Source organism: Xiphophorus couchianus, chromosome 15 (genome assembly GCF_001444195.1).
Source record: "Xiphophorus couchianus chromosome 15, X_couchianus-1.0, whole genome shotgun sequence".
Classification (NCBI taxonomy): Eukaryota; Metazoa; Chordata; class Actinopteri; order Cyprinodontiformes; family Poeciliidae; genus Xiphophorus; species Xiphophorus couchianus.
Genome location: NC_040242.1, coordinates 2,637,677 through 2,658,541, shown reverse-complemented (window position 1 = coordinate 2,658,541; position 20,865 = coordinate 2,637,677). Strand labels below are relative to the sequence as shown.

At 35.3% G+C, this 20,865-nt stretch overlaps 1 protein-coding gene across 1 annotated transcript in view; it reads left to right on the top strand.

Moving 5' to 3' along the window:
- Nucleotides 1-20,865, top strand: part of ift172 (intraflagellar transport 172) — a 38,260-nt gene extending 17,395 nt beyond the window's left edge. Inside the window, exons 25-48 of the mRNA XM_028040782.1 lie at nt 568-712; nt 2,666-2,755; nt 2,883-2,980; nt 3,084-3,219; nt 5,132-5,248; nt 5,741-5,883; nt 6,000-6,093; nt 6,416-6,480; nt 7,355-7,535; nt 7,617-7,726; nt 8,601-8,730; nt 11,021-11,119; nt 11,782-11,891; nt 11,979-12,042; nt 12,799-12,885; nt 13,571-13,687; nt 13,802-13,912; nt 14,001-14,120; nt 15,015-15,110; nt 15,373-15,432; nt 16,278-16,370; nt 17,446-17,599; nt 18,483-18,574; nt 19,558-20,865. Coding sequence (XP_027896583.1) covers nt 568-712; nt 2,666-2,755; nt 2,883-2,980; nt 3,084-3,219; nt 5,132-5,248; nt 5,741-5,883; nt 6,000-6,093; nt 6,416-6,480; nt 7,355-7,535; nt 7,617-7,726; nt 8,601-8,730; nt 11,021-11,119; nt 11,782-11,891; nt 11,979-12,042; nt 12,799-12,885; nt 13,571-13,687; nt 13,802-13,912; nt 14,001-14,120; nt 15,015-15,110; nt 15,373-15,432; nt 16,278-16,370; nt 17,446-17,599; nt 18,483-18,574; nt 19,558-19,647 — 2,602 coding nt within the window. The 3' untranslated portion in view covers nt 19,648-20,865. The remainder of the gene's footprint in view (nt 1-567; nt 713-2,665; nt 2,756-2,882; nt 2,981-3,083; nt 3,220-5,131; nt 5,249-5,740; nt 5,884-5,999; nt 6,094-6,415; nt 6,481-7,354; nt 7,536-7,616; nt 7,727-8,600; nt 8,731-11,020; nt 11,120-11,781; nt 11,892-11,978; nt 12,043-12,798; nt 12,886-13,570; nt 13,688-13,801; nt 13,913-14,000; nt 14,121-15,014; nt 15,111-15,372; nt 15,433-16,277; nt 16,371-17,445; nt 17,600-18,482; nt 18,575-19,557) is intronic.

Here is a 20,865-nt window from a genome sequence, read left to right as displayed (position 1 = left end):
TAAATTAAAGCTGAGAAAATTTCTGATGTTTTGATATGGTCATATTAACAGTTTAGTTTCTGTGAGTTTGGTTAGATTAAAGAGAGGAATAAGCAAATGTCTCTTTGATATTGGACAGTAATTTAATTTAACATAATTGCCTCTTGTAGGAGCAATAGTTTGTTCAAATTGAACGAGCTACAGCAAAAAATATTTCATCCTGCTTGATTGTTATGGATATTAACATAATCTACGGTAAAAGCCCACAGTCTGGTGTTTTGGTCTCAACTTGCCCTTTTTTTGAAGAGCAGTTTTGTTTACAGAAACTTCAGTATGCAATCAATTTGTTGTTTCTGTTGTTTTGTTTATTTATTTGGGGTATTTAAAATGTCTTCCAGCTCCAGTGTTAAATATTCACTAGAATTTAAAGTTTATTGATCTTTGAGAATGTGTTCTTACATTATTTTGCCTTTGCCATCAATAGCGCATGTGTGATACCACGTGATATTCAATCCAGTAATTTAATATAGCAATGGTTAAACCACTAAATATTTTCATAATAAAGTGTGTGTGTCGTCTTTTTCCCAGCTGCACCCTTAAAGCCGTCGAGGCGGCGATCGCAGCTCGCCAGTGGAAGAAGGCCGTCCACATCCTGGAGTTACAGGAAGATCCATCAGCAGAGAAATATTACGTTAAGATAGCTCAGCACTACGCCTCCGTTCAGGACTACGAGGTGAGAGGAGAGAAATAAATGTTGGGGTAAGATGGAGGGAAAAGTTGTAAATTAGTTAGAGAACAGTGAATAATTTAAAGCCCCCAAAATAATCAGACCTTTAAATTATTTAATCCATAGTGAGATGATTATACAACAATCTTCAAGGATTTTTTAAATCAAGAAATACTTTATTTTGATCCATATCGACTAAATTATACTTGAATTTTAAGCATTTCTTGCATGAGCCATTTCTTACATGTAGACCTGTTACTGTACACAAAACAAAAAGGATCAGAAAACGAGGCAAAATGAAAACCAAACATAAATAATGTTTAAATTCCTGTCTTTTTTTGTAAAAAAAAAAAAAAAAAAATTCTCTGATCCTCTCAAATTATAAATTCTGTCTCTTTTAATAAATCTTTCTTTGGCAAACATATGTTATGTGTTTTAAACATAATTTGCAGAATATAATAGTCCACCAAGTCATTAAATGTCATACATTTTAAGCTGAAGAACAATGGATTTGTTGGGTCTCTGCAGCTTTGTTAATGAATGTCTGTGGCGTCTATAAAGCGTTTAAGCAGTCGCCATTTTAACTGTTCTCCCGTCTCTCTGTTTATGTAACGGCTTGCTGCAGGGCGTTTCAGCCTTAATGAAAAGTTTGCTGAATGTACCTTCAACACAATAAACTATGGAGTATAGCTGTTGGAAAGGGGAACATAATGAGATAAAGGAAGTGGAAAGCATAAAGGAACAGGAAGCTGATGATGGTGTTGATGCGCTCTGCATGTTGCGCTGATTGTGATGAGTTCAGCTGAGCCAAACGGCCTCCGCTCGCCGTCAGCTGCTGAAAATAGCAGCCGCATCGCTCTGCGGGAACATTCACACAAGGTAATTAAGATAACAAGCGCTCCGCGCCGCCGCTTTGGAAACGTCTGGAAAGAGAAGTTTACTGCAGGTTCGGTAAGACGAAGAAGAAACCTGAGAGTTTGCATGGAGAGAAAGAAAAGTTCCCATTGGTTTTTTTTTTACCCCTCCAGGGGGTCTTTTGTGGGCTCTAGTGTCCCTGATATGACAGTAGGCTGACAGGAAACGGGGAAGGACAGGGGGGAAGACATGCAGCAAATGTCGTCGGGTCCGGGAGTCGAACCCGCGACGGCCGCGTCGAGGACTCAAGGCCTCCAAACATGGGTGGCGCTATCCCCTACGCGCCGTCCCCTACGCGCCGTCCCCTACGCGCCGTCCCCTACGCGCCGTCCCCTACGCGCCGTCCCCTACGCCACCACAGCACGGCACAAAAGTTCCCATTGTTTATTCGAAAGAGAAATTTGACTGAAGGAGCAGCAAAGTTTATGCAACAGGAAGTGAAGCGTCCAACCATCCATCCATCCATCCATCCATCCATCCATCCATCCATCCATCCATCCATTCATCCATCCATTCATCCATCCATCCATCCATCCATCCATCCATCTATTTATTCATCCATCCATCCATCCATTCATCCATCCATCCATCCATCCATCATCTATCCATCCATCATCTATCCATCCATCCATCCATTTATTCATCCATCCATCCATCATCTATTCATCCATCCATCCATCCATCCATCATCTATCTATCCATCCATCCATCCATCATCTATCCATCCATGGATGGATATCCATTCATCATCTATCCATCCATCCATCCATCCATTTATTCATCCATCCATCCATCCATCCATCCATCCATCCATCCATCCATCATCTATCCATCCATCATCCATCATCCATCCATCCATCCATCCATCCATCCATCATCCATCCATCCATCCACCCAACCATAAATCCATCCATCCATCCATTATCCATCCATCCATTCATTATCCATCCATCCATCCATCCATCCATCATCCATCCATCTGTCATGGTTATTTTTCTCCATCCATCCATCTGATGGATGTGTTTTTCCTTTGTTGGCCTGAAGGTGGCGCAGCAGCTGTTTGTGAAGGGCGGTCACATTAAAGATGCAGTTGACATGTTCACCACAGCGGGGCGCTGGGAGGAAGCTCACAAGGTCAGTGACAAACCACTGAAGAAGCAAAGTTAGTTTTATTTATTCATTTCATCCAGAATGCCAGTTTGTTGAAGATTTTCTCCACAATGTGACGGATTTATTTGCTGCTGCTGTGAAATGTGTGCAGCTGGCTGTGCAGTGCATGACACAGGAGGAGGTTGGCGATCTGTACATCAGCAGAGCTCAGGAGCTGGAGGAGGACGGGAAGTTAAAGGAGGCTGAAAGGTAAACGAACTCAAGCTGCCACCTTTACTTTCACCTTTCATCTGTATCAAAACTGCATGAAAAAGAAGCAAATATACTAAAACTTTTTTTTTTTACCCTGCAGGCTTTTTTCCACCTTGGATCGACCAGACCTCACTGTCGCCATGTACAAGAAGAACCGGATGTTTGATGATGTAATTCGTGTAGTGGGCAAACATCACCCCGACCTGCTGACGGAGACCCACCTCCACCTGGCCAAGGTGCAGCAGCAGCAACAGATGGAAAAACTCCCCCACTAAGGAATCAGTCGACCTCATTCTCTGAAAAAAACACAAAATCTCACCAAGTATTTTTGTCTAGTTTGTAGTGCAAATATTTTAGTACATTTGAAGTAAGAAGACAAGTAACTTTTCAGCAAGAGGTAGGAGTTTGTTTTAAGTCATTAATTCCTTAATATTGATGAAAAAGTTCTAGTTAGGAGTGAAATAATATTCCAGTGGAACTAGTACTTTTTTTTCACTCAATAATAAATACAAATACTTTATGTAACAACTAAAAGAAATCATGAATGAAAGGGAGCAGAAAGAAGTATAAACTTATAATATCTGGCACCTATTAACGTATTTCAAATACACAAAAAATACACAAAACTCAGCTGATTCAACACTGTATCACTTCATCATATTAATTTTAAAATTTCTTTTAAATTAAAGATTTAGATTGTTATATCTGTAAAGATTGTTCCTTTAATAAAAAGGCATCTTTCTGAAAATTTTAGTATCTTTTAAGTCGTATTTGATCTCTTCTTTTACAAATATAAATACATATTGAGGAATTATTGATTTTATTACTGGCTCATATTTCTTGCTGAAAAGTTACTTATAATTTTGTTCTCTCATTTAAAGTCTATTAAGATATTTCCACTAACTAGACCAAAAGAACCGTTTTTGCAGTTTTAGTGTAACACAAGCAGAAATTAAGACCAGTTATTTTCAGACCATTTAAACCAGGGGTGTCCAAAGTGTGGCACATGGGCCATTTGTGGCCCATGGACTGATTTTGTGTGGCCCCCAACTGCAATTCAAAACTGATGCAAATTTGTCTCGTCTAGCAGTTGTTGATGCAGATGGAGACTTTTTGCTTGTAATAAGGGTAAAAATATTGCCAAAATAATTTTCTTAAAAAGGAAAATGTTAAGTACCACACAAACTATTTGTCTTTTTACCACCATGACATTTATATTAAGTAGAAGTATATTTATCTAGAGAGTTTTACTGTCTTTACTGCTTCTATTTATTTATTAAATTAGAAGCAGTAAATATTAGCAAATGTTTTGAAAGAAAGTGACTCAAATCGTGTTCTTATAACTAAATATAAATTCCAAACAAACCAGTAGAAACTGAAAACTAGATGACTTTCTTTTAATACAGCAAATGTCAGATTTCAGTTTTTTGGTTTATTTTTTATATTTTCTTGGCCTCTAAGTTGGACCCTTGCTGCTCATGTAAATTGTTGGGTTTTTGTCGCTGACTACATTGTCTGTCATGGTGACTGTAGTCGCTGAAAAGAGCGTTGGTGAATTTCACAGTAAATGAGCTGCAACTCTGGAATATTCCCTCATGAATTATCTAACACAGACTACTGAACCTTTAAATTAAATCAACTCTCAAAGGCCTCAAATCCCAAATCTACAATACATTCAACACAGAATGAAAACATGAAGAAAAATGCGTGTTAATCTTTTTTTATTTCAGCAACAAATTAGTTTTAGACTGATTTCTACACATGTAATAATGCTTCTAATTTTAATGGAACAAATAATCATAAAGGTTTTCCCAAGTGGCTACATAGAAAATAATCTTTTCATAGTCGTGTTAGCTACACAGCTACATACATGAATGATTACAATGGCAGTTTTTGTATATAAATGTATCTAAGTATGTTTAATACTTACTTTTTTTTAATCTTGCTTTAAAGTGAAATTGTAAGTGCTTTGAATAATCGTAGCAGATTCTTATTTCTTTCTTTTTTTGTGTGTGTCCCAGATTTGCGCAGGGATACCGAAGGCTAATAATTCATGCTAAGCTTTAAGTTGTGAAGCTTTTCTGTGTTTGATGTTTAACTCATGCTGGTACATTTAGTAAATATGCTTCTTTTTTATTTATTTTGCAGGAGCTGGAAGCCGAGTCCCGGTTCTCAGAAGCAGAGTATCACTTAATGGAGGCGGAGGAGTGGAAGGCAGCAGTCCATATGTACAGAATCCATGACATGTGGGAGGACGCATACAGGGTAAAAACATCACATTAGAATCATTACTACATGACAAATATACTGGGTCAGTGTTCAATTTATTATGGTTCAAAAGCAGCTCTAAAAAATAAATAAAAGCAAAACACAACAAGGCTAGCACTTAACACTTAGCATTGTCTGTTTAAAAAGTAATTAACTTTCCATTTTTAATCTCAACTCAATTACAAAATGTGTCCAAATTAGGACCATTCTTCAGCCACACAAAATTATTCCAACGGCCACAAATGTCCCCTGAACTGCACTTTGGACATAAATAAGATAAAATATTAATATAGATATGTGGAAAGATGAATATGTCCAAAAAAGGACTAAATTGTTCACTTTTAAAGTATTGGAAATACCATGATTATGTTGTCTCAAACTAACTTACAACTTGCATGTTTGTCTCTCGTATCATCAGCTGCAAATTTCCCAATATTTGTACGAGCTTTGCACTGATTTCTTTATAAATATCCCTGTGATCTGCGTCAGGTGGCGAAGAGCCATGGAGGTGCTGGTGCCCAGAAACAGGTGGCCTTCCTGTGGGCCAAGACTCTGGGCGGAGAGGCCGCCGTCAAGCTGCTCAACAAGTTTGGCCTGCTGGACTACGCCATCGAGTCTGCTACTAATAAGTTGTGAGCATCATCATCATTATCTGCTTAGCAACAGAGATTACTGTATGATTTATTAGTTTACTGCTTAGATTCATGTCTACAAAGTGTTATTTACTGATTTTTCCTCGAATTTTTAGTGAATTTGACTTTGCCTTTGACTTGGCTCGCCTGTCTTGCAAAGAAAAGATTCCTGAGATCCACCTGAAGCATGCCATATACCTGGAGGACGAGGTAAATTAGCCACCCGTCTCATTTATCTAAGCCGCCTTCACAGAGGGAAAGATTTTGTTTACAAGCTGGATGCGATTATGAAGCGATGTTCAACGCTTTGTAACGAGGCTCGGCTCATTAAAACCGGGATTTTTCTTTATTAGGCAAAGGAGGAAGTCAGTTCCCATCCGAATGAAGTTCCAACAGTCTGACATGCTTCCCTTATTGTCATTGTTGTAAATTTGATCAGTCACTAATGCAGCAGACATTATTACCTGCGACTATCAGCTCATCCTTAATTCTGCTAATCCTTAATTCTGACATGTTTCATTTTGAAAACAAGGGAAGGTTTCCTGAGGCGGAAGTTGAGTTCATCAAAGCAGGAAAACCAAAAGAAGCCGTGTTCATGTGAGTACTAGAGGAAGAGATTGTTTGTTTGTTTTTTTCTTTAAAACTCATTTTAGCTAAATTTAACTTGTATAAAACTGAGCACAGAAGGTTAGAATCATCATAAAATGCTATTGCAAATTATTTGTGGACATTTTCTAACAACTTCACAAATCATTTTTATTTTTATTGCTCTAGCTTTCCATCCATTTTAGAATAAATTTCAAACTTTTATCTGTTTTTAAAGCTATTAACTGTCTTGCTTCCCGTTATTTATCTGAATTATTGAAATTCTCTTTTATGAAAGTACTGAACATCATTTTACATTAATGCAATTTGGCAGATTGCATATGAAAACTACAGAAGAAGATTACAGCCACTGAAAATAAAAGATTTCTGCCCTTAATCTTCTGAGATCAAAAGTCAAAATTATTTATATAAATGTCAGAATTTGGAACTTTTTCCCTCAGAATTATTTTTCTCAGAATTTTGGTTCTTGCTTTTGAAATATTAAAGTCAGAATAATTCTTCTAAATTCTAAGAAAAAGTCAATTTTTTTTTTTTAGTGGCCCTTATCCGTTCCCGTAGAAATTTGCCTTCATTAGATTGCTAAAATATTATTTAGACATACAATGATTATTTTGAAGGTTCTATTTACGGTTCACATAAAGCTTTAAGGTGGGCCAAATTTGGCCCACGGGCCTTGAGTTTGACACCTGTGAATTAAATGAAAGTCATGATTTCTAATTTAAAATATTCTGCCAGGAGTGAAAATTACACATTTATTTAAGTTACTCTCCAGATTAGTGCATAAATATGGTGGACTAGTTCATTTGTCTCTTATTTTATATTTAAAAGTTTGTCTAATTTAATGTTTTGTCCAAACCTGACCAAGGTACGTCCACAACAAGGACTGGGCCGACGCTCAGCGAGTGGCCGAGAGCTACGACCCGGAGAGCGTCTCTGAGGTTCTGGTCGGCCAGGCCCGGTTCTGCTTCGAGGAGAAGGATTTCCTGAAGGCCGAGGCGTTCCTGCTGCGAGCGCAGAGGCCTGAACTGGCCGTTAAGTTTTATAAGGTGATGTTTTTTAAATGTTTTATTGTTTTATATTCCTCATTGAGATCGGTTGTTTTTATTTCTTACATGTGTGTTTAACAGGATGCAGACATGTGGAGTGATGCGTTTCGGATCTGTAAGGAGTATCTCCCCAGCAAGCTCTCCATCCTGCAGGAGGACTACGAGAGGGAAACCTCCAAGAAGGGGGGCCGGTAAAGTTATATTTTTGCCTTAATTCAGCCCTGACATTCTGAAATGTTTATACTTCTATTTGAGTCTCTACTGCTACTAAAAAAGCCCAAGCACTTAAAAAAATCACCTGGCTGTTTTTGTAGGGATGCACTGATCCACTGTCAGTACCGATATCTGAAGTTTTTGTATCAATCAACACAGAAAAACTGTGCATAATTGATTTAGTGTAAATGTTGAGTTAGCAGATGTGGCCAGCAACAGCTTATTTGGATTTAAAGTGACAAGAAGTCCAACAACAACTAAAAACAGGCAGAACTGCAGACTGAAATCTAATTATTTAAAAAATTATTTTGTGCAAAAAATGTAATTAACATGTTTAATTACAAAAAATGTAATTAACACTTTATACCTAACCTTTTTGAGGAATCATAATTGGTCACCTTTAAACAACCTCAAATCACAACAAACCCAATGATTTTGCAGCCTTTCCTCTGAAGCTCACCAAATGAATCCTTCCACAAATAGTTAGTTAGATGCTTTATTTAAAAATCTCTCGTGTTTTCCCCCTGAAACTAAAACTTCCAACAGCTCGTTAGCAAGCAAACCAGCAGCATGCAGCTCTCATCTTCCCCCCGATGCTTTAATGGCTCGTGGGAGAAAAGATCAAAAGTTGCCAGTAGAGACGAAAGAAAGTGAGGAAAAAAAACGCAAAATTATTCCTGAAGAGTTTACAGCTTCAAGCCCCATTTTTTATTAGGGAGCCCTGCAAAGCTGCTGTGGAGGTATGGTTTAGTAATCAGACATACTGTTCATTTTTTAAAATTTACAGCAGTCATTTTTGGAAATAAAAGGAAAAATTTCCTGACGCATGTATTCCTGAATGTTTGTGCTTAGGGGTGTGGATGGTTTGCTGGAGCAGGCCAAGGAGTGGGAGGAGTCCGGAGAATATTCCCGCGCCGTCGACTGTTACCTGAAGGTGAAGGACGAGTCCAACCTCACCCTGATGGAAAAGTGCTGGATGAAGGTAGAAGTCCCATAAAATTCATTCAATAATCATGAATCATTAAAAATACATTCAATACTCTGTCTGGAGAAGAAGATCCAAACTACCTGAACGTTTGTTAACTCCATACAAAGTTTTTATCTCTCCACTCTATCCATGAACTTTATAACAGCGCCCCCGGAGGCTGGATGAATGAATGCATGGTTAAATGTCTGCTGTTATTTGTTCCTGTTTATTTTTTTCTTTGTGTCGCGTTCTGATCGAAGGGCACTGCTTTATGCTAGTAGATTTGATTTAATTTCACCATTCAGTCTGTTACAGTCTTTTGGAAAGTCAGATTTTTGGCTTCACAATATTCACCAAAATATGGCTTTTCCTTTACAAAAGTTTTCCAAATTGATCAGGTAGTGCGGACATTTTTCATCCCATTATATCCACAAAAAGTTTAAACATTATTTTTGAATGTTATCTTTTTTTTCATCACAAAATCAATCCCTTTTTGAGAGGCACTGTACTTGTAAAACTCAGAAGCGCTTGTGACTGAAAATTGGCACAAACTGATTGAAGAGATCTTCTTTTTTTATGCCACAGAAGCAGATTGTCAAGTCTTCTGTCTCTCTCACTTTTGTTCTTTTCCCTGGGTGGAAACAGAAAATCCATCCAGATCTGTGATGAAATCTTTGCTTTTGGTAAACCGCTGAATAATAAACGGTACAGCATGTTTTATTTGTGGAGAATGTTTCTGAGGTTCTCGACGTTCTGCAGCCTGAAGCACCAGATTATATCTGGATGACATTTAAAGTTTATATTACCATCGATAGTTATTTGTATGGTGTGCAGAAGAGAGAGACTTCACAAGATTAATTAACTAGAGTATACAAACTCAAAAAATGCCATTTGCAGAAAGAACAACATATGCAGAAAACAGTAATTAAGCCAAAACTGTTTAAAAATATATACATTTTGTATTTATTAAAAGAGAAAAAAAACTCCTATGTAAATATGTAAATATGTTTTGGTCAAAACTCCTTAAGTTTTTTGCAGTTTTATTGCATTTTAGGCAATAAAATGTTTACTTTTATTTATTTCTTTATTTTTATTTCCCAACAGGTGTTTACTTTTCAGATTATTTTACATTTATACCACAATTATTAAGAAATGCGATATAAGAATGCATTATATATTTGGACGCATTTGGACATGCATTCCTGCCTTTTGATGATTATTTATAAACCTGTTACATTATTATTTTTTTTTATCAATTGAATTATTAGTTTATTTGTCTCTTTTAATGTATTTTTAATATTGTTTAATACTAAAATTGTTAAATTTGTAGAATGGGGGATTTAAAAAAATCTGATTAATAGAATAATCCATAGATTAATCAATTACTAAAATAATTGTTAGCAGCAGCCCTATAAATAATATCTGTAAATATCGGATATCGACTCAAAGCTTCATATCGGTGCATCCCTGGGTAAAATAATATAAAGGTAAATGTAGCATCTTTGTAATTTATATTCTGCCTTTTTAGCGTGTTGTTGGTTAACACTCAGCTTTTACATCAATCAGATTTGCAGTTGAAATAAATATTAGTCCAATTCAAATGCATGACATCAATGCATGTATTTTAAGTTCAAGTCTAAAGTAGCTGAAGGTGTCTGTCGCTGAGATTCTCTGAAGCTCAGTGGATCTTTGTCTCCTTGGTGTGAAGATAAACATCTGGTTCTGTGTGTTATTGACCTGAGGGCTGCAGAGACGAGATCATTTGAAATTTGGATGTTTGCTGTGAAGGGAAAGGTCGTGGCGATCAATAGTTTTGTTTCCGCTGGGATTTTTATTAACCCAGAAACCGTAGCGTCAACCCGAGGGACGAGTCGGGAGTTACAACCGTTTGCTTATTGAACTCTGGGCCTCCTGGCGAGGCTTTAGCAAAGGTCAAAGGGTCAGAAAAAGCAATAATGGGATTAAAGGTGGACATCAGCGTTTACACTAACTATTTATCAAAACTGAACATTCAGAATCACATAAAGGTGGTTACAAAATCAGCCTTTTATCAGCTGGAGAATATTTCCAGGATTAAAGAACTCATGTCACAGCATGTAGAGAAACTCGTCCTTGCGTTTATGTTTCTTCACATTGATTCCTGCAACAGCGATGAAGACATTTTATTAGTTCCAAATAAGCAAATATGTTAAATTTATGTTTTGCTTTCAAAGTGTTGTTCTTCATGTTTTCCTTTTTGTCACTAGGTCTAAAACTCCAGTTCAGGTGAATGTTACATTTACATTTACATTTTGCTTGTTTCCAGGCAGCTGAACTTTCCATCAAGTTCCTGAGTGGGAACCGAGCCACAGAGGTGGTTCAGGTCGTCGGGGCGCGACTCGCACAGCTGAGGAAGTTCAACGCTGTGAGTGAACTTACGCACACACTTATGGCTGAAGTAACCAGGTCAAAAATATTCCACTTTGCTTTTTGTTTCTAGAACATATTGCATATTTTGGGTTTTTGTCTTTCAAAAGAATTAGGATTTTTGTAGAAACATTTATAAAATCTTCGAAACAATTTGAAAAATATAAAAAACATTGTATCTAAGATGAGTTTAAAGTTATTGAAAAAAATGTATGCAGTAAAGATAAAAAAAAACAACATTTTATCACACTTTTGGATTATGAGTGTCGGTTTTTGCTTTTAACTCTCATTGCTCCAAAAATAATTATGGATAAAAAACAATCTTCATTTTTGATCTGGCGAAGACTGGATCAAAAATATTCCACTCTGCATTTTGTTTTTAGAAAAATGTGGGATTTTTTGACAAAGCAGGTATGAAACGTTTAAGAAATGTGTAACACTTTATACCTCTACATACTGTAGGTCTGAAACTGTTAAAGAAAGAAAATGGGAAAAATTTTATGTTGAATTTTTATTTTAGTTTAGCAAGGTGTTTAATTTTGGGATGTAAAGTTAAATAGTGCATAGTCAATTGAAATGTCCCTCAAAGGTTAAAAAACAAAGTTATCTGCCCTTTGAACTCTGATCTCACTCGTATTTCTTTGTGTTTTGTTTTTTAAGGCTGCTGAACTTTACCTCAACTTGGACCTCATCAAAGAGGCGATCGATACCTTCATTGATGGCGAAGAGTGGAATAAAGCCAAGAGAGTCGCCAAAGAGCTGGAGCCGAGGTTAAAAACACACCTGCATCTTTTCTGAACCCAAAAGCAGAAAAGTTTTGTCGCTTTACCTTCTTAACTTCTGGCTGTTTTTCACAGATATGAAAACTACGTGGACCAGAAGTACAAGGAGCATCTTAAAAACCAAGGCAGAGTGGAGTCTGTAAGCATCTCTCTGCTTTTCCTGCTGAGTTAACCTTAAAATTAACCCTTAACACTAAATGATAGAAAAACAATGTGTAGATATTTCCCATATTTCCCAGTAAATTAATGTCAATATTGAAAAGAAATGCAAGAACGAATATTTAAGCTTTTCTTGAAAACTTAAATATACTAATTTCTAAAATTTCAAACCATTTCCCTACAACTCTGCTCATCAAACACTTTTAAAGGTGAACTATTATGCTGGGCGATACAGAACATGTTCATTACAGTTTTTACACACAATCATAGTGCCATAAACTCAACATTTGCACTCGCATGTGAAAATGGCTGCAAACAAATGCACAATTATACGACCGTACAGCTTTGAAAAGCAAAATGGAGCCTCCTGCACAACCAACAAGATGCAGCAAGTGGTTTCTGGATAGTAAGTCAACAACAAAACATTTTTCTTTTCCAGCAGCCATTGTAAAACCAGCTGACCAAATGTGTTGGAATTCTGCTTGGGTTGCTGTGCCCATGGAATGTCACTTAACAATTGGGAGGTTTTTGAAAAGGCAAATTTTCCAGACACCAACAAAACATAAACTTATTCCTATTTTAAGCACTTGGCCTGTTTTTAGGATCAGTAGAGCCCCAAATTGAAGTACAAAAAACATGCAAAAAGTGAATTTTGCATCATAGGTCCACTCAGTTTGAAGTTTGATGCTGTGTGTTTCCCGGATGTGACGAGCTGTTGTTGTGACTCTGTGCTCAGCTGGTCAGTGTGGACGTCATGGCGGCTCTGGATCTGTACGCAGAGAAAGGCCAGTGGGAGAAATGTCTGGAAACGGCTTCCAAACAGGTACAAAGACAGACTTTCTGTTTAATCTGTAAATATTCCTAAGCTTGAACTCTGTGTCTAATAGTTATTTTTTACAAACTGATGTTAGACTTAATAAAAGTACGTCAGGCTGACTTCTGTTGTCTTGATTTTTCTGAGATGTTTGTTGCTTTAATAGACACAATGACCACTGAGCTAACCAGCTTCTTGTGTTCAAGGATTACAATTTAAGTCCAGATCTACTGTTGAGCTCATCCATGGCAGAGAAATGTTTCAATGTTTCTGACATGTTTTCTTTGTCATCAAAAGTTTAAAAAAAACTTTTTTAAATCCACTTTTAAAAATCTGATAATTTCCAAAAGGTGAAAATATTCGACTTTTGAAACTCAGAAGTTTCCATGTTTTTTTTTCTAGATAAATTCTGAGATGAATGTCAGAATTTCTATGTTTTTTTGTTTGCACATTTTTGACTTTTCAAAACTAAGCAATGTCCTTGTATTTCCTCAAAACCCTATGAGATTAATCTCAGCATTTCTGAGTTTTTTGGGGGTATTTTTTGCATAAATTTGCTCCTTTTTGTTCTGTTTTGTTTTGTTTCTATAATGGCCCCAATACACTGTTAGATGTCGGACAGTAAAACTCTTCGATTATGAATAAGTTTGAGTTTTTCTGTGCTCTTCCTCACTGAATTGTTTGTTTTTGCCAGAACTTTAAGATCCTCCATAAGTATGTTGCTCTTTACGCGACTCATCTCATCAAGGAGGAAGAAGCTGTGAAAGCGCTGCAGCTCTACATGCAGCACGGAGCGCCACCAAACCCACAAGTAAAACATACGCAAGAACCTTTCCTGTGTCTTACCAGAGTTATCTTGTTCTACTTGTAATGTTGTTTTAAAAATTTAATTCAGGATATTTAGTCTTCTTTTCTTTCCTATAAGAACTTCAACATCTACAAGCGTCTGTTTCTGGACCTGATCAACCTCTCCGACGCTGCCGGACCCGAGTCCTTCCGCATGTGGGCCGACCTGCGAAACTTCCTGCTGCAGCTGGTGAATCCCAACACAAGGAAGAGGAAGCGTTTACATTTCTGACATGGCAGCAGTGAAACATGCGATGTCTTTGTGGGTTCGGTTTCAGTGTGAGAACCTGACCAAGTCAGCTGAGGCCAACTCTCCGGCTCATGAAGATTTTGAGCAGATGCTGCTGATCGCTCACTACTTGGCCGCGCGATCCGCCGCTAAAGGATTCGAGCAGCTGGTAAACTTTAAATCTGACATAAATACAGAGTGTTTCAGTTGGTAGGTATGGGTTGCCGTTTGTAAAGTTACGCAGTCAAAAATTTATTACAATAGTTTGGGTGATTCAGCCTGTCATAAAAACATGGGGGTTAATTTTCCAAGTCATATTTTCACCAAGTTATTAATACTTAATTTATAAATGTCAGTTTCAAATAAAATATTTAATTTATTATTTAGCTCAGAGCTAAATATCCAGTTTGAAGCTAAATATTTAGTTAGCTTTTGTAATATACAAATTTACTTGCCAATAAGCGAAAGTGGACTACAAAATAAAAGCTGGTTCTTGCAAACTTCTTTGTGAACCCATGACATGGGTCGCATCATGTCATCTCTCTTATCATCATTTCTTTTCCTAAATAAAGCTAGCACAGAGCTACATATTTATCTAGCTTAGAGCTAAATGTTTAGCTAGCTCAGAGCTAAATAGTGAGCTTACTGACTAAGCTTACAAACTAAATATTTAGCTACAAATAAAATATTTAGCATGCAAATTAAATATTTGTTTTGAAGCTAAAAATTTAGCTTGCTAACTAGATATTTAGTTTGGCGCAAAATTTTTAATTTGCTAAACATTTAGCTTTTTCAGAACAATATAGTTAACTTGCTAAGCTTCCAAACTAAATATTTGAAAAATGAGCCTCTGTTTCTGTTATTTCAGGCTAAATAACCCAAATTGTTGTGGTTCGTTTTTGACTGTAACTTTACAAACATCACCCGTAACATGGTGACTGATGTTTTCTGCAGGAATTTAATAAGTTCATATTGAAACAATGCAGTTTTTACACATAAAAGCATTCGTTGTTCAAATGCTGCTTTCACTGACACTCTTTCTTCTGTTTATTTGCATTTTCAGATGAGCATAGCAGCGAAGGTTTCTGTGTCTTTGCTGCGTTACACTGAGCTGATTCGTGCAGATAAAGCTTTCTATGAAGCTGGCTTAGCCTGCAAGGTTTGTCCATCTGGAAATATTACAAACCTTTTTGGATATTAATTAAAATTTGTAGCTTTTTCTTTTTGCTACTCCTGTCTGATTTAGGTTTTCATTTTTATTTATTTAACCCAGTTTATGCTGAAAAGAACAACATTATGAACAATATTAAATCTCCTGTTGGGTTCCACATTTACCAGTAATTAAATTACAACAAGTTTTTTTTTTTTAAATAATCTTGTTTTGTCTTCATCTTTAAAACCTGAATATGTTTATTTGTCAGGCTGTTGGCTGGGAGAACATGGCATTTATCTTTTTCAACCACTTTGTGGACTTGTGTGATGTAAGTATATTTATATAATCTCTCTTTGACAGAATGTTAGCCCTACTATAGATTAAAACTTTTTTTTAAAAGTTGTGAAATTAGGGTAGGAATTTAAAAATTAATATATTTTTCCTTCTCTCTTTTGAACATGTTACGTTGACATTAATTTTTATTTGAGTGTTTTGATTGTTGCTTACTTTGTTTTGTTTATTTTATTAATTTATCTATGTTTGTTGGTTTTTTTCATGTTCAAAATAAATGCTTTAAATGGAAAGAAAAATGTCAAAAAATAACAGAATATCCTGTGAAAAATCATACATTTGGTAATGGTGTGCAAACGGATACTTTTTTACTGTTTTTGTCAAAATGTCAAGGAATGAAATTTTAATTTTACTGGTAAAAACGTAAATGTTGTAATGTAATATATTTGTATCAAGAGAAAATCAATAGTTTTCTGAGATTAATGTTCTGAAAAGCTGTTATTGTGTTACAAATAATGAAAAACAAGACAGCCTTTCGGTATGACGGGTAATTTTCTCCTTTTTTATATTTCTGACTTAAATCATGGAGAAAGTCATGCTCTTCTCATAAATGAAAAAATTTTTTGCCACTTTTTTACTTGAAATTGCTGTGACTATGACTTTGTGGAAGTTCTGTTGTCTTCTACTTGATTTTTTTCTTTAAAAAATATTATTTCCAAACATCATAAATGATTTATTTTTACATTAATCCTGTTTTCTGAGATATTTTTTTTACCAGCTTTCTTCCAGCTCCATTTATCTTCATCACTTTTTTGTTTTTGTTTTCTAAAATTAGTCATTGAAAAGTAAATTTATTTATTCTGTTTTCCTGGCTTCCTGCAGGCGTTGGACGACGGCCGCACTCCAGATCACTCCGACTTCCTGGACACAGACATTCCCTTCGAGGTCCCGCTTCCCACCAAACTCTGCGTGACCGTAAGAAAGTCATCTCCTCCCACTCAGCTCAGATCCACGCTGAAATTACGGCCTGATAGATGGAGACAATATCGATGTCGTGCCGCAAATCAGATCTGATGGAGTTAGTGTCACATTCCTCCCTGGTCTTGTTAATAAATGAGAATAGATGCGGCTCGCGTGGATTTATGAAATCATTAGTGTTGCTGTCAGCCGAACGTTTGGCTGTTGGATTGATCCATTTCATCATTTTTTGGTTTTTAACCACAGACTCAGGAGGCACGAAAGATGAGAGGAGATGATGGACGGACTGATTTTAGCGAAAACTGAAACCTCTGAAGGCAGAATTGATCAAATCTTTGCACATCTTTTGTTGAAACTGGAATTTGTTTTTCTTTAAAAAAAAGGTTAAAGGTAATTTTATTTATATAGCACATTTTCAGCAACAAGGCAATACAAAATGCTTTACAGGAATTAAAAGGAAGGACTTTAAGTTGTATATTTAAGGATATAAGGATGATTAAAGAGGTTATATTCACTAAATTTTAATTTATTTATATTTATACAGCACTACAATATTTTATGTTTTAATTTTTTACTATGTTCTTTGTCCTACCGTAATCCATCCTGTTAAAGCAACGACAGGTTTTGCTTTCTGTGACGGTAAATTCGGGCCATGGTAAATTTTAAAAAGGAAGTAAATTTCTGCCAAAAAACGGAGAAATTTTGAGATTAATCCTGGAAATTTTCTAGGAAAATTCCTCAGAATAATCTCAAAATTTCTGAGTTATTTTTAGCCATTTTTTTGACTTTCAAAACTCCAGAAATTTCCAAGTTTTCTCTGGAAGTTTTTTTTATTCATTTCAAAATTTCTGTTTATTCTCGTAAATCTTCGACTTTTCATTCTCCAATGTAATTTCTTGAAGATTTCTGAGATTAATCTCAAAATGTTTGAGTTTTTTTCTAGCAATCTTTTGACCTTTCAAACTCATAAAATTCCATGTTTTGTTTTTTTTCTAGAATATTTCTGAGACTAAACTCAGAAATTTGATCCGTTTTACAGCCATTCTTGTTTTATTTTTTATATCGATGGCAGGACGCCCAGCTGGAGCAGATCCGTGACTGGGTTCTGATGGTGTCTGTGGAAAACCGGCTGGAACAGGTTCTGCCTCGGGACGAAAGGGACACGTACGAAGCGTCGCTGGTGGCCGCCAACACCGGCCTTCGCTCGCTGCCGTGTGTCCTGACCGGTAACGCACCACGACATGTTTGACATGTTTTAGTCTGTGAACTCGGAAATTTGAAGTTAGGCAAGAAATAGTAAGAAATCGAGCGTTTGTAGCCTCTAAGAGGTAAAAAACAAAAAATACGGAAGAGGATTAGGACCACTGGAAAAAGAAATGAATTGTGACTTTTCTCTCAGAAGATTAAAGGCTGAATTCTGAGATCCCAGTCAGAATTTGGAGATTAAAATCAAAGTTGAGACAAAAAAAGTCTGAATTTTGGGGGCCTATGAATTGTCTCTTTCATAAATTTACAGTTTTCACAAAAAAAGTGTTCCACATTTGTGTTTTTTTTTTATTCACCCAGAAGAGAGAAACTACCCATAATGCCTCATTCAGCTGCAGTAATTTGTTTTCTGTATAGTCTCATCCTTTACACACATTCTTGAGGACAATTTTAGGACATTTAATTATAATTCATATTATTTATGTGTGCAATAAGCATGAAAGTGATTTTAAAAAAATAAACACCAGAAATAATATAACATTGTCACAATTCATTGATCACTTTATATGAAAATAACTGCGGCCTGAAGAAGCATCAGGACTAAATTCAAAGCCTCAAAACATTCTCGTAGTTTTTCTGAGTTCTTACCTTTTTGTTTTTTCTTCAGTTTTTAAGACAGTCATTTGTTATGAAAGCGTTCTTTCCTGTCCTTTTAGTTGATTAGAAATGCTCATTAAAAGTCCTCGCTTGAACAAGTTCTGGTTTATTGAAGACTTATTTCCCATTTTTTTCATATTAAGGATTAACGCCTAATAATAATCCACAAAATATGCTGGAGATATTTCCAGTTTGCTCTTAGGACAGAGTTTACCTCTTATTATCCTGTCCTGTCTGTGTCTGAAGGTTATCCTGTGCTGAGGAATAAAATTGAGTTTCCTGTTGCTGGAAAATCTGCCAACAAAGAAGATTGGAATAAATTTCTAATGGCAACAAAGGTGAGATTAGACTTATTCTGACTAACATTTATTCTTAATCTGAACAGTTAAAAACTAGTGCTTGTACCAGTTTTGATTTTAAATTATTAATGTGAATATCACTGGGTTAATCAAGAGCTTTATTGCAATTTTTTATGATTTACTATCAGCTGGCTATAATATTTTCTTTTACCACTAGATGGCAGTTAACTTAATACGTTACCCCTTTAATCTGGGAGCTTAAAACAGTTTTTAAAATCATATAATTTGCTTTAGAAATTTTCAGATGTGATGGTAAGAATGGGTAAAACTTTTGTGTTTATATATTCTGTTTTTCATTCTTTTTAAGAACTAATGATCAAAATGTCTAAAAATGCTTTTACATACAGCACTGTAAAAAAACAAAAGTTATCAGAACTCAAAATTGTGAGGCGACAAACTTAAAGGAACTTTAAGGTTTTTTTCTGAGTTTGCCAAACGTTGATTTTTACCTATTTGTAACTCAACCAAATGTCTGATTTACAAGAAAGTACCATAAACTTAAAATTCATGTTGTAATTTTTCCCATTCATGCGCACACTTTAATGCAAACTCACAAAATAATGTTTAGGACTACAATTACAATATATAAAATGATAAACATAATAATTATTTAAATAAATTATTTGTATTTAAATAACAAATACTTATTTAAACATTTATTGAAATAATTAAACATATCAATAAAATTATATAATTTTTGGAACCAACTTAATTTATTGTTCCTTCATGTCACTGAAATTTATGTCAGCTGAAAATAGTTTTTCATCCCAAGAAAACAAAAAAGCCCATTTTTTTCACAGTACATTTCAGATTGATTATATGTAATTTTGGATGCCATATTTTGATGTATCCACATATCCAAAGATCTGGGATTATACTGGATTTTATTTTCTTGACAGGGTTTGTTAGAATAAGACATAAATTATTAGTGACTGGTTGTTTGCGTTGATTTATCCCAACAGACGACACACAGTCCAGAGTGTCAGGATGTCCTAAAATTCCTAAATCACTGGTGCGGTGGTCTACCCGCAACAGGATTCTCTTTCCACTAATGGGACTCCGTACATACTTCCATATTCCTTAGCTGCTACTCTTTCTCTTTGTTTTTTTGGTTGTTTCTCTGCCAGCTTTGTCAGATTTTTTAAAAAATTTATTTATTCTGTTTTATTGAAATTAAATGTTGTTTAACTGTACTGTTTACGAGAACATAAACATTTTAAATTAAACTGAAGAAATAACCAAAAAAGTACAAATATGGATGTCAGAAGAATTTCAACATACTTTACATTTCATTCACATTTGTGCTAATAAATAATTAACATGAATATTTTAACAAGATTCATAGTGTGATATTTTGGAAAATATCTTCATTTGCTTTCTTTTTGTACTTATCTTATTTTGGCTAAGCTAATAGATTAGCATAGCCTAGCTTACTTTAGCTAATTTGTTGAAAACAGCTAGTTGGTCTCAGACTGAAATTCTGTTATTTTATTTTAACAAATATGTAAACGTTTTTGTTCTTCAAACACAATACTTTCTACCATAGTTTCTGACTTGTTTTATGATGTAAATAAAAGCTAAGCTAACAGTGCTAGCTTTTGGTACATGTACAAACGGTCTCGGTTGAATTAGTTTTTACTATTTATCTATTTCTAATTGGGACAAAGCAGAATTTTAAATACACAATGATAATCTTTATTTAAATGCCTATGAATAAGTTTCTGCTATGATGAAAAAAAAAACAAGCTAGCACAAAAATATGTTTTCCTCAAAAAGATCTAAACATTTCAATTAAACACCTGACGTATGGCTCAAATTTAGTTTCCTCTTACACAATATCTTACAGTATTTAGTCATTAGTTTTAAAAAATAGTTTATATTGAAGTGAATTCTTTACACTAGGAAATTTGTAAAGAAGAAACAAATATTAAGAAGTTCTGCTAAATATTTTTGTATGTTTCATCTCATTTGTCACAACATCTTTGTATCAGTCTTTTCTGTCCTTTCTTTGACTTTCTCTCAGGATGGCACAGCTGATAAAGCCAAAGGTTGTCATCTAAATTTAAATAAAGTTCTGTTTATGTTGTAAAGCTGCAGCTTGGCTTTATTTATCAGTGCAGATCGGTTTTACGACTATTTGATGTACGCAGACTGAAATGTTCTTTTTTCTGTGAATCTGTGTTTTTGAAGCCGGTTATGCCTTTACTGCATGTTTCCTACGGAATGTATTTTGTTTAAAAATGTCTAAATAAAAAAGAATTTTAAGCCTT